The following is a 14,267-nucleotide window of genomic DNA, read 5'->3' as shown; positions in this document are numbered from 1 at the left end:
GTAAGATTCATTTCCTTACTTGTTTTAGTTTTCACTTTCTTTCCATCAAGTGTATCAGCTACATTTGTACTAATGAGTTTTTATTTTCTAATGTGAAAGTTTAGCAACACCCAGTTCAATCCCTGCTTGGATTTGGCTCCTCCATCAGGTTCCTGGTGGCTGGGAAAGTTTCTCCTGTTAAATCAGCCTGAACAGATCAGGCAAGAGAAGCAGAGTTGTCAGAACAATAATAACAAGTCATTGTTTTGACAGAGGTTAAACAGATTTTCAGTAGCAATTATCAGTGAATGAAAAGCATAACAAGGGCAAAGAAATGTTTGTCTTCATGAAGGATGATGTATGTGACCTTCACAGGGAGCAGCAGAAAAGGTGATTAAATCACTGTTTGTGCTTTTGTCCATGCTTCAATCTAATTTTTTAGAAGGTGCAGTATTAGAACAGACAGATTTTTTTTAAAATGGTTACATATTCTTATTTTTTTGTAGGGGGAGCCATGCAAAAATGGCTCCCAAAATTACTCAGGATGGCTTTGATGTGGAGCTGGGAAGAGAATCTGAATCTAAGGATTGTCAACTCCTGTGTCTCAGAAAATCCACTGCTGAGAGAGCCTTCTCTCTGCAGACAGGTTTGTCAACCAGATGGAATATTACATTAAAAATTAATACTTTTATAACATGTTCTTTTTTCCCCATTAAAAATATTCTTGGATAGCTGAGGCAGCCAAATGGATTTTCTGGGCAGCATTTACTGGAATTCTTAAACCAGCAGTAAGTCTAAGAAATGCTGCAGTCTTCTTTTTAAGAAAAGAGCAGGTTTGGTTTGATGGCTTGAAAGAAATCTGACATGAGCCAGATTTACCAGCTGAAATAAAAGATTAATGTGTTCACAAAAGTATGTTGAGCTGTTTACTTCACTGTGCCCCTGCCCTTTGCAAAAATTGTGCACTGAAATCTTGGTTATTTTTCCTTCTCTGGTCTTGGGATTTTATTATTTGCTACAGTGTGAGACTCTGGAGATGTGGGGGACTAAACATTGGAACCAAAGGGGATGTTGCCAGAGGCTGACTCACTGTAATTCCCAAGCTAAGAAAATGACATTTTGTAATTAGCTCACACTATTAAGGTATTGCTCAAAGATTTTGAGAAAATCTGTCATTCTCCTATATTACCTCACACCAAATAGGATGGGATTTTAAGAGGTCTCAGTGTTTAAAATTACTCACCTTTATCAGTTCCCACTGAGTAGCTGGGATTTATCTGGGATTTATCTGGGGTCTTTTGAGATCTGTGAGTTCCCCAGATTACACAAGTATTTATTTGTTAGTCCCATCCATTGCTTTTTATGGATATGTAAATTAATTTTTTTGTGTGATGGTGTGTTTAATGCCAGTGAGTGGTGGATTTTATGATTAGTCACAGCCCAATGACAAATCCTCACCATGCTGTCATTTAAAGAAAACTGGGAGGATCAAACTGTTGATTGTGAAAGCAGTTTTTCTAAGAATAGGACTTGTCTGGTGTCGTCTTTGTTTTGAATTATCTTTGCTATTTATGTTGTTATTCCTGCTCCTTCCCATGGCAGAGGAACCCTAACTTCTGGCTCAGAGCAGGTTGGTTCTGCTTCAGCTCTGCAGCTGTTTACGTTGATTAACACCCTTGTGCTCCTGCTTACCCCTCACCAAGAGTCTTCAGACATGAGAAGTGGCTTTGTTTGATGCCACTTGGCCTCAGTGCACCAGCACAGCTCACTCACTGCTCTAACCATGGAAACTTTGCTTCACTTTCCCTCTGTCAGTGTTTGCCAGCAAAGAAAAGCTGCCCTGGGGCTGTGCTACAGCTGTGACAGCCTGCAGGGGTTGTCACTCTGTGTTTAACCCTGAGCCTCCTGCTGGGGGACGCACTGCCCTGGGTTGGTGCTGTGGGTTTGGTGCTGTTTCTTTTCCTGCTGTTCAGAGTAACCCAACCATTTCCATTCCAGCACTGTCAGTGTCTTCGGCTGTTCCTAAACTCCTCCTCTAATCCCTCATCTGGGTACAGCTTGACCTAATTTACCGTGCTCCTGCCAGCTATGCCAGTTTCATAAGGAGGGGTAAGATGTGGAATTTGTATGAAATACTTGGCTATATTGCACAAGAGTGTGTTTTCTTTCTGCTTTAACAAGGAACTGTTTATGTTATGTTGAAGCATCTCTCTTGGTGCTCCTTTATTTCCCTTATGAATAAATAAAGCTATTTTAAAAGGAAAGCCCCAACCCTTGATTCCTTCTGCAGGTGCTCTGCTTTGCACCCTGGGGGTGACCCCTGTGTGCCATCCCAGCGGCACGGATGGGGACAGGTGCTCGGGGGCAGTGGCTCCCTCAGGTGGACAGGACAATCCCTCTCTGATAAGAAAGTGTTTTGGCAGTGGAACCAGAGAGAGGTAAAATTTTATGTTGGTCTGTGCAGGTATTTCAATGTGATTAACTCAGAATGTGAGAGCAGCCCCACTTAATCCTGTGGGAATAATTATGGAATAATGTTATCCACAGGCAGTGCAAGAGGGAGCTGATCTCTGGCTTTGGTTTGGCTGCTGCTGTTCTTGTTTCCTGCTTTTCCTTTGGAGAGCTCTGAACAATTGATGAGAATGTGATTTGTGTTTGGCTCAGAGGCACTGGGCAGCATCCCCGTGCAGGGTAACACCTCTCTGTGCCTCTGCACGATCAGCTGATGTTACATTCAGCCCAGAGCTGCTTTTTAATAAAACTTTCACTGTAGGGCTGTCCCAGTGCCCAGGGATGTCACTGCTCAGTGCATCCCCTGCAATGTCCTGCCTGCCCCAGAGCTTTGCTGGAGCTGGGGATGTGCAGGCAAGCAGAGAAATGTGTTGTTTCTTCTTCTAGATCTTCCATAAGACATTTCCTTAGGTCTCTCAAGAATTAAAAACCAGTTTGGATTGGAAAGGACTCTCACAGATCACCTACTTCCAACCCCCCCAGGAGTATCTGCTTGTGCCCCAGCAGCCTCTGTGGTCTCTGAGTGCTCCAAGGGTGACCCTGCCCCTCTCCTGGTGCCCCAGGATCCATCCTCCAAGTGCCTTCTGGTGTGACTCAGCCACCTCCCTGTGCCTTTTGGTGCAATATGGCCAGTAATTCAACAACAGATTAATCTGCAGGAACAGTCATTAATGTACTTCCCCTGATCTAATTCCAGGTGTTGCTGTAAAATGTTGTAACACGTGCGTTTTACCTGACATTTATTGTGAAGAACCTGCTGCTCCTGACACCAAAACACAAAAGAGTGTGAAGTTAAGGTAAAACATAATTTTTAAAACCCTCCAATATGAAGCAGAATTGTAACGTTTTGAGTTCCTTTAATGCTGTCTTCTGGAAATCCAAGGTGAAGGCATAATGTCAGAGGCTTTAATTGCTTTTACAGCTTTTAGAGTTTGGGCCAGACTCATTCAAAGAATTTTGGAGCTGAGCTTAATGGACTTCCTAAGGTTTGAACTGGATTCCTCAAATGCCATGTGCTGACTTCCTGACTAGCTAAGAGAAGATGCTGAACCAAGAGCTGTTGCTAAGTTCCCAGAGTGGGGAATGCCAGAGCACAGAGGATTCACAGGATTTACCTCGCTCTGAAGCCACAGCCACACTCAGTGTTTCACCCACACTCCCTGACAGCTCTGCAGTCACTCCTTTTCTTGCCTTCCAACAGAGCTCAGCAGCTGAAGCTCTCAGCAGGGGATTACATAAATTGGGGCTTTGCTTTTATCCTGGAGAGAATTCAAGGAGCCTCTATTATAATCTTCCAGCTGATTGATCTGGTGGCTGTGCCAGCACTGTGCTGTCCAGGGCACTCTGGAGCAAGGCTCTCATCTGACCCTTGCTGCTGAAAAGGTTCTGTGGGCTGAGGAGGAATTGTATTTGCAGCAGGAAGGATCCGTGTTCCCCCTCTGCTGCTGCAGTGAGCATCTCCCCCAAATGAGTGTCTGTTTGCCAGCTCAGTTTCCTTGAGCTGGGTTTTGGCAGGCTGCCCTCCTGCTCCCTCCCCTCCCACCTCCACTTTGGCTCACTTTTTCCACAGCTTTCTGAGTCCTCCTCCCTCAGCAGCTTCCCATTTTTCACCCTTTGCTCCTTCTTCCATCAGAGTGGGATCCATTCCTGCACCTATTGTGCCTCAGCAAGGTGATTCACCTCCTCTTGACACCCCTTAATGGCACTTAAGAAAATGCAGTTGTCTGTTAGGATCCAGATAAAACCATTTCTATCCTATTTTATATTATTTATTTTTATCCACCTGGATGCTTTAGTTACATGCACTTTATTTCCAGGCTCAATTTTATTTGGATTGTCTGTAAGCAACCTGTCACCTGGATGTGAAAGACAACAAGATTTTTGTAGAGAAACAGAGCTTTGACAGAACTGGTTATCCAAATCTGAAAGTGGGAAATTTATTAACTAAGTCTCTCTAAAACTTACTTAACCATTTTTTCAGGAAATCTGTCCTAATAAATATTTAAATATTTTCCTAGCTCCAAATACTAAAATGAGAGAGAACCATTAATTTTTTAACCCCACTCACTTCAGCCCCCAGGTGCTTTGTTCAGAAGATGTGAAAATCCTCCACTTCCATCAGTCAGACTCTTCAGGCACTTTTCTGAGCACCTCTTTGCACGTGAAGATCCAGTGGAAAATCCCAATCATGGATTACTTTCAATGTTTCTCAAAAAGAGACTGCTTCAAGGAAAGCCTTCAGTCTTTACTGTGCATGTATTGATTCTAATTTGGCTGCAGCATTTGTGGCCTGATTGTAGCAAACACTCTGGACAGTTTTAGCCTGATACTCTGCAAACACCGGGCACTGCAGACTTGCTGCCTTACTTGGGCTGGTTTTTAGCCTTCGCTGTTTCAGAGCGAGCTCTCATCCATCTCCAGGGTAACAAGGCACAGGCAAGGGAGAAGGGGCCGTGACACAAACACAGGGATGTGAGACTGGAGGCTCACACTGGCTCCTTCCACCTTTGGAAGCACGGGAGCAGGGTTCCAGGGAGAGCTGAGCACAGAGAGCAGTCTGCTGCAGGGGCCAGGGGCACTGTGCTGCCCTCAGGGGCCAGGAATCCACAGCCTGCACAGCTGAGCTATTCATTCAGGCTGCTGCTGGAAATAAAGGTAGAGAAGGTAACAACAAAAAACTCCTCCTGCCCTCCTGTTGCCTCTCTTATCAATAACAGAACCTGGCAGCTGACATGAAATAGCTTTGGCTCACTCCTCATCACCTGGAGTCTAAAAATTGGTGCTCCTGATGTTGTTCCCATTGTTCCTGTACTTTATGAGTGAGAACTGAAGCACAGGGTGCCTGTTGACTGTCATTCCACTGCACTAACGGCCTGACTGCAGGAGTTCAGCTGTCAGGACACTGCTGTGTTTGCTAACCCAATCCAGCTGCCTTCCAAACCTCTCTGGGCTCATGCAGCAGCAGGACAGACCCTGTGCTGTGCAGAGCCTGTATTTCCTGCTGGCATTCACAGGAGAAAGGAGAAAACTGCAGCAAGCTCAGTGCTTGGAATGTGTCAGGCCAGGAAGGGCTGGGAGGATGCCGTGGGCTCCCTCTGTCCCCTGTAAATGACCCAAAGGTAACCTGGGGCCCCCTGCCTGAGCTCCTCTGGCATCTGTCAGTTCCTAAGCAGCAGTGAATGAACAGAACTCTGGAGCAGCTGAGCACAGAGTCCCCAGCAAACAAAATGCTGCCTTCAAATGTCCCAAAAATGACTCTTTGGAATGAACACATGGGTGTATATGGCTCCAGCTGATTTTATTGGAATTAAATAAAAAAGTGTATTCCCCACATTACATTGATTCATCCCAACTAGTTTCAGCAAAAGGCAGGTGAGCCCTCCCACCACCCCTGAAATTCAGACACCAGTCTGCGGGCCCTGGGAAATACATCTGCATCATTCCCTTGTGGAAACAAACTCCACTGCAAGGCCATCAGGACTGAGCTCCCACTGCCTGAGCAGCACCCACAGCTCTGCTCTGAGCTGCTGGACACATATCCTGACAGCAGGAATCCCCCAATGTGTTCTTGGCACAGCTTAAGTCTGAGCACAGTGCTCTGCTCTAACGAGGTTGGCTGAGCAGTCCTGCCTTGGCTGCCAGAGCCTCGTTCTGCTGGATGTGGTACTCCTGGAATCTCATGGAGATCCTCTGTGTCATCTTTAGATACTTCTGCAGGCAGTTTTCTGAGCAAGTTATCTGCAGCAAGAGGGAAACACAGGGCTTCAGACAGTAAATCAAACATGTCCCCAAGCAGGACCCAAGATATCACCACAGACAGGGATAAACAATTAGGTGAGTACATCCCATACTGTCAAGATGAGGGCAGCAGAAAATGTAAAGTTGAGTTTTTCTGGTATGCCTGAAACATTTACTAATATTCATTCTCATATTAAAGTCTCCATGGAAAACACCCTGGACCTGGGAGATACCATCCTTTTGTCCTTGGGCTCCACTTGTGGACTTGAACTACATATTTTGAAATTAATAACAAATTATTAAATTAGTAAATTTTTGTTTTAATTCTGTTTACAAAGCACACTGGCTTTGACACCCAAATATGATCTGCTCTCTGCTAACTCAGTTTAACCCTTTTTTACCCTTGTTCCCATTGGCTCTGTCAGCTGCCTGGTACCTGCCTTGCCACCAGAGTACATCAGTCAGCTGGACTGGGAAATAAAGACCAGAGCCTATCCCATCCACAGTATTTTTCAAATTTAAAGTGTAGAGAGAGTTGTGAGATGTTATTTCTGAGCTACAGTCCTACTAATTGGATATTCTGTGCCATGGCTCAAAGCCTTGCTGTCACTGCAAAGGTAACAGATTTGGGTAGAAAGGAAAGCCAAACCCTTTACCTGGGAACGCAGGCACTGCTTTGGTTCTGCTCAGTACAGGGGATGTGAAAAGCAGAAGGGATGAAATGAACTAGACAGAACCCCAGCAACTCCACACACCACCCAGCCCCTGCCCTGCTCTGTCCTCAGCCTGGCACCAGCTACAGCCAAACCTGCTGAGCAGGAGTGGAGTCTCCCTAGGAAACAACTTCTGGAACTGCCCCAGGCCTCTGCTGCCAGAGGGAGCGGCGTGTGTGATGCTGCTGGGGAGTCCAGACTTGCACTGGCACTTGGATTAGGAAAGAGCTCAGAAGCTGGGTTTTTTCAAGTGTTGGATCCCAAAGGGGATGTGTGGAGGTATAAACCTCAACTATTTAATGAGGAACTACAACTCTCAAGAGAAACATGGGAATTTCCACAGCAATGTCCATCTAGACAAGTGTCCTGTTTCCAGAGACAGGAAATCCCATAATGGACAATCTGGACAGAACTTCCCATAAGAAAGTTTCTTCCTAGTTCCTCTGTGAACAGATGGCTCCTGTGCTGCCAGACATGAATCCTCTGCAATGCACAGAAGCAAAAAAAGGCAGGTCACAATCAGAAAATGGTTTTGCTTGGGATGGACCTTAAATATCATCTCATTCCAGCCCCCTGCCACGGCTGCCCACTAGTCCAGGTTGCTCCAAGAATCTAAGAATATCTTTTGGACTTAAGTAATCTTTAATCCAGAATAATTATGACCTGTAATAGAATTCCACTAAAGCAGATGCAGAGATTAGGGAAAGAAGAAATCTGTCTTGGGAAGCTGAGAGAGCTCTGTTCAGGGCAGAAGAACCAAAGCTGAAAAGAGACACGAGTTTTGCCTGCAGTAAGGAGTTGAACTCCAAGGAGGCAGAAAAGGCTCAAAAAAAATGGTTAGTTTAAAATTTTAGGCTTTTTTTTTTCTGCCAGCAGAGTCAAGCAAAGGTTATTAGATTTTTAACCAACAAAATGATTAGGCTCTGAAACAGCCTCTCAACAGGAGAGGAGAAGCAAAACCACACAACTAATCTTATGGAGAGATTAATCTTTCTGCAGATGACGAGAGAGGGAGCTCCCTGCAGTGCAGGGAAGTGGATGGAACAGCCAGAGCTGTGTTCCCATGACTCACTACAAAGCAGCAACATGGGCAGGTAAACAAATATTTCAGCAGGATTCCTCAAAGAATGAGATGCAGGCTGTAGGTGGGCAGCTTCCATGTCCATGGAGTCACTATCCGTGAGAAGTTAAGGCACAAGAACCTCCACTGACAGCTCAGGGAATGAAACACACAGAATTGCAATGAGCAGCCAATATGCAGTGGGGACTGGGCAGATTCTGTGTGTGACAACCACTTCTAGAATGGTTTTGGTGGAAGGAACCCTAAAGAGCATCCAGTTCCACCCCCTGCCATGGGCAGGGACACATTCCACTGTCCCAGGCTGCTCCAAGCTGGTCTGGGATGGGACACTCACTTGGAAGCAACATGCCAGACACCCACACTCCACTGAAGGCTGCTGCTTTCTGTCTTAGCTTAAAGATCAAAACTTTCTCAGTTGCTTCTGAAATTGGACTGCTGCACAGCAATTCTACCAAAGGGTCATTAGAAGCCATCACCTACCTCTTCTGGTTTCACATCTCTGCTAGTGAAATCCTTTATGCAATCCACAAAGCAGTTTTCTGTAAGTTTATTGTATGTGCCAAGAAACTCCTTGAACTGTAAATAAAAATTGGACAATGAATATTAAAAAAAAAAAATTAAAAGTCAGTGTTTATTTTTCTTACATACAGCTGCATAGTGTAAGAAAATCTGAAGGACAAGTCCCTAGAAAAATTTCCTCTCAGTCAGAAGGTTTCAGCACCAAAAGCTGCTCGTGCACAAAACGTGCTGTTTGTCAAAGGTCACCTACTGAAATTTTGGTTGTGTTAACTCAGATGATAACTCAGTTTTTGGCCTTCCCTGTGCACTACACCTTCCACTCCCTGTGACAGAGCAGCACAAGGCTTTCAAAGCCACCCCTCCCAAATGCAGCATCTCACCTGCTTGATCTGATCAGACTCTGATATTTGTCCAGCCATGTTCCACCTCCTGTGGCTCAGTCACCTAAAGGTGAGGATAAAAGTCGAGTTTTAAATAAAAAACATAAATAGGAACTGCAAAATTTTACATCAGAATGGAATTTTGTGCATCCTTGAAGTCTGTTTAAATGCAACTTTGCTAGCAAACTTCCAAGCCATTCACTCGAAGGGAAGTTATCAGTTGGGAATGCATTCAGTTAAAAAAACCATCCAAGATAATCCCAGGTATGAAACCTTACCAGATCCACCTGCTAACTGCTGTCCTTTAAAGACTTTTAGGGCATTTCACACAGCTATAGTGACTTCTAGAATACCTTAGTTGTTTTTGTAAGTGCTGTCAAACTTGCTAGATAAGCTAGGGCAGGAGCTGGGGAAGAAGCAAAGTCATAACACTTTCTAGCCTTGGAGTTTCAGTGACTTTAGATGTGATCTGGAAAAAGTAAGGAAAAAAGGCAAATATAAACTGGCAGTCACTGAACAGATGCAGCACAAAGTGCAGGCCTGGTTTCTGTGCAGCTGCACCAGACACCTGAACTACAGCAAATGTTGTGGTTATTGTAGTGAATTAAATGCAAGAAAAACAGAGAGCAATGAAAATGGAATGAAACAGACAAAAAGGGAAGAAGTAAACAGCCATGGATCTAAGAATTTAAGCAAGCATCCTCAAGGAAGACTCACATTCCTAACCCAACACAGTGAACAAGTTAAGGCTTGAAAGCTTCCCTGCAGGTTTCCTAGAAGACTGAAGCCTGGTCTTCCTTTTCCCTTAATTTCCATGTTACCTAAGACCTGTTGTCACAGGTGATAATGCAAGCTAATATCACGTGTTGGCAAGAACAAGCTCCTTGGTTTAATTCAACTTGTGGAAGAAAAATGAGCACTGAAGTGCAGTCACTTGGGAAAAAAATAATTTTAGTCCTTTAGCAAGGGCTACTTACAATTAATCTTCAATTAAGCGTTGCCAATTTTTGGGCAAGGCATTAATGTTTTAGAGGGCTTTAGCTATTGCAGTCTCTCAGCAGGGGGAAGGGAAGGGGTACACAAGCCACCTGAACACAAACAAAGAGACAGCAACAATTATTTCAACCACAGAAAGAAAATGAAGCAACTTAAAATAGCATCAGGGAGCTTTCACAAGAGTGAGCTGTCCCTACAGCACAGGGATGGTGACATCTGCCTCCTGATGTCACCACACTTCATCCCTGCACAGGGAGCCAGGTCAGAGCCTGGAGGCCAAGGGCACAGATGAATCTGGGATGCAAGAACTCCCCATGGGCAAGCAGCTCACACAGGTTATGGTGGCAACAAGGAACCGGGTTTTCTTCAGGTGGTCACTGAATCACAAACTGGTTTGGGATGGAAGGGACCTTCAAGATCATCTCATTCCACCCTCCTGCCATGGCAGGGACACCTTCCACTATCCCAGGCTGCTCCAAGCCACCTCCAGCCTGGCCTGGAACACTGCCAGGGTGGGGTACCCACAGCATCTCTGGGCACCCTGGGCTCACCCTGAGGCCAGGGCCTCACCACGCTCAGTCAAGGACTTCTTTCCAGTACCTATCCCTGCCCTGTGGCAGGGCAAAGCCACCACCCCCTGTCCTGTCACCCCACGCCCTTGTCCAAAGCCCCTCTCCAGCCTCTCTCCTAAACCCCTAATTTGTTTCAGGAGAATGGACATGCCCATCACTGGAGTAACCTGTGAGAAGTGATGGCAACTCCACTCTCTCTTTCCGCCTGTGAGAAAACAAGAGCAGTGACAGTTCTCCCGGGGCAGGGTATGTGGATAATTAAACAGAAACTGCAGGGAGCACTTTTGTCCTCTGCCAAAGGCAGGAATCTCAAAGTTCCAGCTGTCGGTGCCATTTTCCCACACTCAGGGTTGCCTCATGATCCGTGTTTATAGCAAACCTGATCCCTGTCCTTCTGTGAGTGACTTGGCAAGACTGGAAATGGCAGATTGAAGCTGGAGTTTCACAGAGCTTTGACACCTGGGAAAGGCTCTGATTCACATCAGCACAACCTGATCTGAAGTGCCTGAAGCTCTTGTCCCTGCACAGGTATTTCACACATTCCACGGGGGAATTACAAGGCTCTGCTGCACCTTCAGCAATAAATCAGTCTTACATGTAAAAACCAGCTACTGAACATTCCCAGGAATGTGCAAACCTGCTTTGTTCCAAAGTATGCTAAATGTATTCTTTCAAGATTTCCTGCTGCTTCTCCCCTTTCCCTCCAACTCTGCAAAAAGCTTTAAAAGAGTGATGAAAGAGTGCTCAGCACCTTAGCCAACCCAGCCCAGAGCTCCCTGCAGAGCTGTTCACACCTCTCCTGCAGGCTCAGGTTTAATCCCGTGGGCTGAACACCATGAAAAAATTCAGCAGTGCCTCTCTAAGCAAGGATATTCACACTGCAGGAAGCAAATGTCCTCTGCTGCAAGGGACACACAGTCTGGGTGTGCTGGGTCACCAGAAAGGGACAAGAACTGGGAAATCTCCCTTCTTGAAAGGCCCTCGGGCTCTTCCAAATATATAAGTTTCATTAAGAGAAGTCCCTCTGATCAAAATAAACAAGCCCTGTGTTTGGGATTCCCCCATCCCCATCTTTTTGAGAAGAGCTGCATTTTTCTGGGAAGAAGAGTGATGGAGAGACACTGTAAATCCCTCACACTTGGAATCCCCACTAACCATCTGAATCAGCTGTAGCCACTACCCACTCCATAAAAAGAAAGCTGGAATGTGTCTTTCAACCTTTGCCTCCAGCTGCACACAGAGAACACCATGCAAGTGTTTCTGAAAAGGAAAAAGAAGGGTAAAAGCATCAAGTCAAAGAAATGTCTCAAAGAATAAAACCTTGAGTCAAAGAATTGTGTCAAGGTAAACTCCTCACAGCTCGTAGAGAAAGTTCTTTTATCATGGGGGATTACTAAGCTACAGATTGCCTTTAGACTTAAAAGAAGCCCAAACAAATTAAATTTCAGAGTCATTTATGGAAGTGAGAAGGACAGGGTGAGATGAGAGGGGCCAGTCAGGAGCTAGATAATCAGGTGCAGCTCATGCTCAGCTTGTTATCATTCACTGCCTCCTGCCTTTGGCCTGGACCCTGCTCTGAAGAAGGGATCAGAGGTAGAAATGGAGCAGCAAAGGAGAGTTACCAGGGTCAGCCTCACGTGTACGGGCATCAGGCCTGAGGGAAAATACACATTTCCCCCAGCACTCTCCTGAGTGAGAGCACACCTGGCTGGCGCTTCTCACCCCACAAAACCAAAACCTGAGGCTAATAGGTCGAGCTTTTTTTTTTTTTTTGCTCTTTTCCTTCTACTCCATCCCCCAGCTCTCCCCTCCAAGGGCACACTGAGTTCCTCTCCCTCGGGAATCACTCGCTCAGCCAAGCCGGGCCCAACACCGGGCACAGAGCGGGGATCTCCCCACTGAGGGCCCTCGGGAGCGCTCCCGGACCCTCATGGGCCACGGGGAGGCTCCCGGTGCCTCCTAGGCCCTCACGGGGACGCTCCCGGCGTCTCCCGGGCTCTCCTGGGCCCTCAAGGAGAGGCTCCTGGTGTCTCCCAGGCTCTCCCGGGCCACGGAAAGGCTCCCGCTCCCTCCCGGTCCCTCAGGGACGCTCCCGGTCCCTCACGAGCGCGCGCCCGCTCCCCCGCCCGTTCCCTCACGCGCTCCGGGCCCGCGCGCACTCACCGCCCGCGCGCCGGCCCCGCAGATTCGCCACGCGCACGAGGAGGGCCCGGCCCGGCCCCGGCCCCGCAGATTCGCCACGGGCCGGCGAATCGGCTGAGCGCGGAGCCGCCGCCCGATTTACCCTGCCGGGCCGCGCGTTTCCCGCCGGACGCCGTTGAGGGGAGGACCTGCGCGTTTCCCGCCGGACGCCGGTTAAGGGGACGCCGTGGCCATGGCACCGCGCGCTTCCGGTGCCGCCGGCCGGGCCGGGACAGCGGGAACGGGGCCGGGACAGCGGGAACGGGGCCGGGACAGCGGGAACGGGGCCGGGACAGCGGGAACGGGGCCGGGACAGCGGGAACGGGGCCGGGACAGCGAGATTGGGACCGGGACAGCGGGAACGGGGCTGGGACAGCGGGAACGGGGCCGGGACAGCGGGAACGGGGCCGGGACAGCGGGAACGGGATCGGTACAGCAGGAACAGGGCCGGGATAGCGGGAACGGGGCTGGAATAGCAGGAACGGGATCGGGATAGCGGGAACGGGGCTGGGATAGCAGGAACGGGATCGGTACAGCAGGAACAGGGCCGGGATAGCGGGAACGGGGCCGGGATAGGAGCCGGGCCAGCGGGAGCGGTGCTCTCCAGCACGGCAGCCGTGCCCGCGGCGCGGGAGGGGAGCGGAGCCCCGGGGCGCTGCCCTGAGGCTCCCTCATGGAGGCGGAGAGCGGCTCGGGCGGCAGCCGGGACTCGCTGGGCAGCCTGACGGCGGGCGAGGTGCTGGTCCGCTCCACGGCGGCCCGCAGGGAGCAGCCCCCGGCCGGCGGCCGCGGCAGGAAGGTGCCGGTGCCGGTGCCGGTGGCCGTGCAGAAGCTCCGTGCCGGGGGCTCGCCCTGCCCCGCGGATGCGGCTGCGGACGGAGCTCCCCGGGCCAGCCAGGCCGCGGGGCCCGCCCGGGCTCCGGGAGGCACCGGCACCGCCCGCGACCCGCCCGGCGCCGCTGCAGGTGCGTCCGTGAGGGACCGGCACAAAGCGGGGCTGCGGCGATTTCAGCCGCCGAGGAGTTGTGTGGTTAAGGAACTGGCAGCGCTCCAGGCCAGGCTGGACAGGGCTTGGAGCAGCCTGGGGCGGTGGAAGGTGTCCCTCTCCAATGAGGCAGGGATGCTTAATCCCTGCTAAACATGGATGTGATGCCTCAGGGTTTAGCTTTTAGATTTTTCAGATTCTGTGCTGCTTTAGTGTGCAGCTCTGAGCTTCGTATGAGGGGATGGTGAGCTCTGTGCACAGAGCAGGGAGACAAAACAATTCCTGCTCCAGCTGGGGACCAAGGACAAATGATCCAAATCTCAGGCACAAAAGCACAAACACCTTGGGCTGCAGAGAGAAAAACAAGAAGGATGGAACTGCATGGGCTGGCTGTAACTGGACAATTAACTCCAATATGCAAATGGAGCAGAACTTATAAAAATGAGAGACCCTGTGACCTGTGGTCCATTTTGTGACCATTTTGGTTCATCTTGGGTGCAGCCCTGGCTGGGCTCTTGTGCTGCCCAAGGTGGATCCATTGAGGCCTCCTAATAAATCCCTACTTTATTCTTTAGCTCCATCTAGTCTCTGTTCTAAGTCAGCCTTCACAAG

General features: G+C 48.7%; 2 protein-coding genes across 6 annotated transcripts in view; one reads left to right on the top strand and one right to left on the bottom strand.

Moving 5' to 3' along the window:
- Positions 1 to 5,771: 5,771 nt before the first annotated feature.
- TIMM9 (translocase of inner mitochondrial membrane 9) lies at positions 5,772 to 12,789 on the bottom strand. 5 transcript variants are annotated; one of them, XM_041413549.1, is made up of 4 exons: positions 12,653 to 12,789; positions 8,922 to 8,985; positions 8,503 to 8,598; positions 5,772 to 6,228 (listed from the first exon to the last, which is right to left on the bottom strand). In XM_041413549.1, the coding sequence occupies exons 2-4, from the start codon at positions 8,958 to 8,960 to the stop codon at positions 6,094 to 6,096; spliced, it is 270 nt and encodes an 89-aa protein (XP_041269483.1). In that variant the 5' UTR covers positions 8,961 to 8,985; positions 12,653 to 12,789; the 3' UTR covers positions 5,772 to 6,093. The 5 variants fall into 5 exon arrangements, with proteins under 5 accessions (XP_041269483.1, XP_041269499.1, XP_041269490.1 ...); XM_041413565.1 differs by lacking the exon at positions 12,653 to 12,789 and adding an exon at positions 11,645 to 11,749; XM_041413556.1 differs by lacking the exon at positions 12,653 to 12,789 and adding an exon at positions 11,674 to 11,747.
- A 250-nt stretch (positions 12,790 to 13,039) lies between these two features.
- The window catches only part of KIAA0586 (KIAA0586 ortholog), a 69,544-nt gene continuing 68,316 nt past the window's right edge, over positions 13,040 to 14,267 (top strand). Inside the window, exon 1 of the mRNA XM_041413605.1 lies at positions 13,040 to 13,635. Coding sequence (XP_041269539.1) covers positions 13,344 to 13,635 — 292 coding nt within the window. The 5' untranslated portion in view covers positions 13,040 to 13,343. The remainder of the gene's footprint in view (positions 13,636 to 14,267) is intronic.

The sequence above is a fragment of the Onychostruthus taczanowskii genome, unplaced genomic scaffold (assembly GCF_017590055.1).
Source record: "Onychostruthus taczanowskii isolate IOZ18803 unplaced genomic scaffold, ASM1759005v1 scaffold103, whole genome shotgun sequence".
NCBI lineage: Eukaryota > Metazoa > Chordata > Aves > Passeriformes > Passeridae > Onychostruthus > Onychostruthus taczanowskii.
The sequence above is the reverse complement of the archived record's forward strand: the minus strand, read 5'-3'. Positions and strand labels throughout refer to the sequence as shown.

Excerpts from the sequence above, each read along its gene's own strand:
- TIMM9 (XM_041413549.1), bottom strand. The coding sequence starts at position 8,960 with ATGGCTGGACAAATATCAGAGTCTGATCAGATCAAGCAG. Across the intron at positions 8,599-8,921 it reads AGTCTGATCAGATCAAGCAG|TTCAAGGAGTTTCTTGGCAC; the intron begins GTGAGATGCTGC and ends TTTTATTTACAG. Across the intron at positions 6,229-8,502 it reads GAGATGTGAAACCAGAAGAG|ATAACTTGCTCAGAAAACTG; the intron begins GTAGGTGATGGC and ends CTCTTGCTGCAG.